The sequence below is a fragment of the Myotis brandtii genome, unplaced genomic scaffold, assembly GCF_000412655.1.
Source record: "Myotis brandtii unplaced genomic scaffold, ASM41265v1 scaffold1077, whole genome shotgun sequence".
Taxonomy (NCBI): domain Eukaryota; kingdom Metazoa; phylum Chordata; class Mammalia; order Chiroptera; family Vespertilionidae; genus Myotis; species Myotis brandtii.
The window spans coordinates 1,013,938-1,015,339 of NW_005353666.1; the positions used below are offsets into that span (position 1 = coordinate 1,013,938).

A 1,402-nucleotide genomic window follows, 5' to 3' on the forward strand; every position below is an offset into this window, starting at 1 on the left:
TGTCGGGGGATGGAGGGACGGGGGGTGAGGAGGGCCTGCCCCTGGGGAGGGAGGTGGGCTCTGAAGAGGATCGTCCTCAAAGCTCCAGAAACAAGACAGTGGGAGAGGTCGCCGGACCTGGCGCGGCCCTGGCCCTTCACCTGGACGGGCCCTGGCACCTGAGGCCTCCTGACCTTGGTGGCCTCGCCTGTAGCAGATCCAGACCCCACTGTTTCCCAGTGAGCGCGACCCGTGGGCCCTGCGACTCTGAACCACAGCTGTCCCACCCTCCGCCGGCCGCTGGAGATTCCGGGGCCGCAGGGACAGGCTGGGGGTTTGTGGGAATAATGGTCCGTAGTGAGATGAATGCAGACAGTGCTCATTTCTATGTCGCTGCAGGAATTGTCCTCCCAGGGCCCAGAGTCCCCTGGAGACCGGCGAGCGGCCCTGGAGACGGGCAGGAGCCACTCCGCAGAGGCCCAGGGAATTCTTCCCGTCTTTGCCCAGCTACCCCTCCCCCCGAGGGAAAGTCCCGCTGACTGGTCAGCTTCAGCTGCTTTCCAGGCAGGTCCGCGGGCGCACGCACCACCCTCTGGTCCGGCAGCGTCTTCTTCACGTCCCCGTTGGAGAACCGCACGATGGTGGTCCTGAGACCCTCGTCCTCGGCGTCTTTGCAGCCCGCGCCGCGCGTCTCGCCCACCTTCGCGGAGACACAAAGGCCCGGATTGGAGAGAACATGACCCGGTGTCTCCCTCTTCCTCCTCCACGCCCTCCTCGGCCTGCGCCACGTGGCTGGACCCGCCTGTGGTTTCGTGAACAGACACTAACCCACCGGCCCCACGCCCGCCCCACGAGGGGCGAATGCGATCCTTCGCCTGCAAATGCCGTTTCCTCCAGGTCACCATGCAGATCATCAGCGTCAGCCCTCGGCCTGGGTAAGCCAGCTCCTGGCGTTGGTGGAGCTGGAAACCTTGACCCCATAAACGGGTGATTTCCACGTAGACTTGTCTTCGTGCACTTTTCCTTCCTTCCCACCCAGGCCTTGGCCGCACGCCACCCACCGTGTCCAGAGGTGACTGGTTTCTATTACAAAAGGCAAGTCTCACGTAACGGCGTGGGCACCGTGCTGAGCTAGGAAGTCAGAAAAGCCTTCAAATGTCTGTCACGGTTCACAAAGGGAGACGCTGACAGAAACGCTGCGACATTCGAGAGGAATCTACACGCCAAGATTCTGAGTGGCGATGGGCGACTATCGGTGACTGACCGTCACTCCACCCGTGGTGTCACTCCACACGGCTCAGGGGCCGCGTCGAGGCCACGGGAAAACGCACAGGCACTGACCCCACTGGCTCTGAGCGTCCTCTGCACCCACCAAGCAGGTCGATGGCGGGCCCCCCGCTGGTCCCCCCTGCTGGCCCCCCGC

The 1,402-nt window shown here is 63.9% G+C and overlaps 1 protein-coding gene across 1 annotated transcript in view; it reads right to left on the bottom strand.

Annotated features, from left to right (window-relative positions):
• The window catches only part of LOC106726663, a 59,278-nt gene that overhangs the window by 26,311 nt on the left and 31,565 nt on the right, over window positions 1-1,402 (bottom strand). The window contains exon 8 of the mRNA XM_014542384.1: window positions 566-802. Within this exon, the coding sequence (XP_014397870.1) occupies window positions 566-802 (237 nt within the window). The remainder of the gene's footprint in view (window positions 1-565; window positions 803-1,402) is intronic.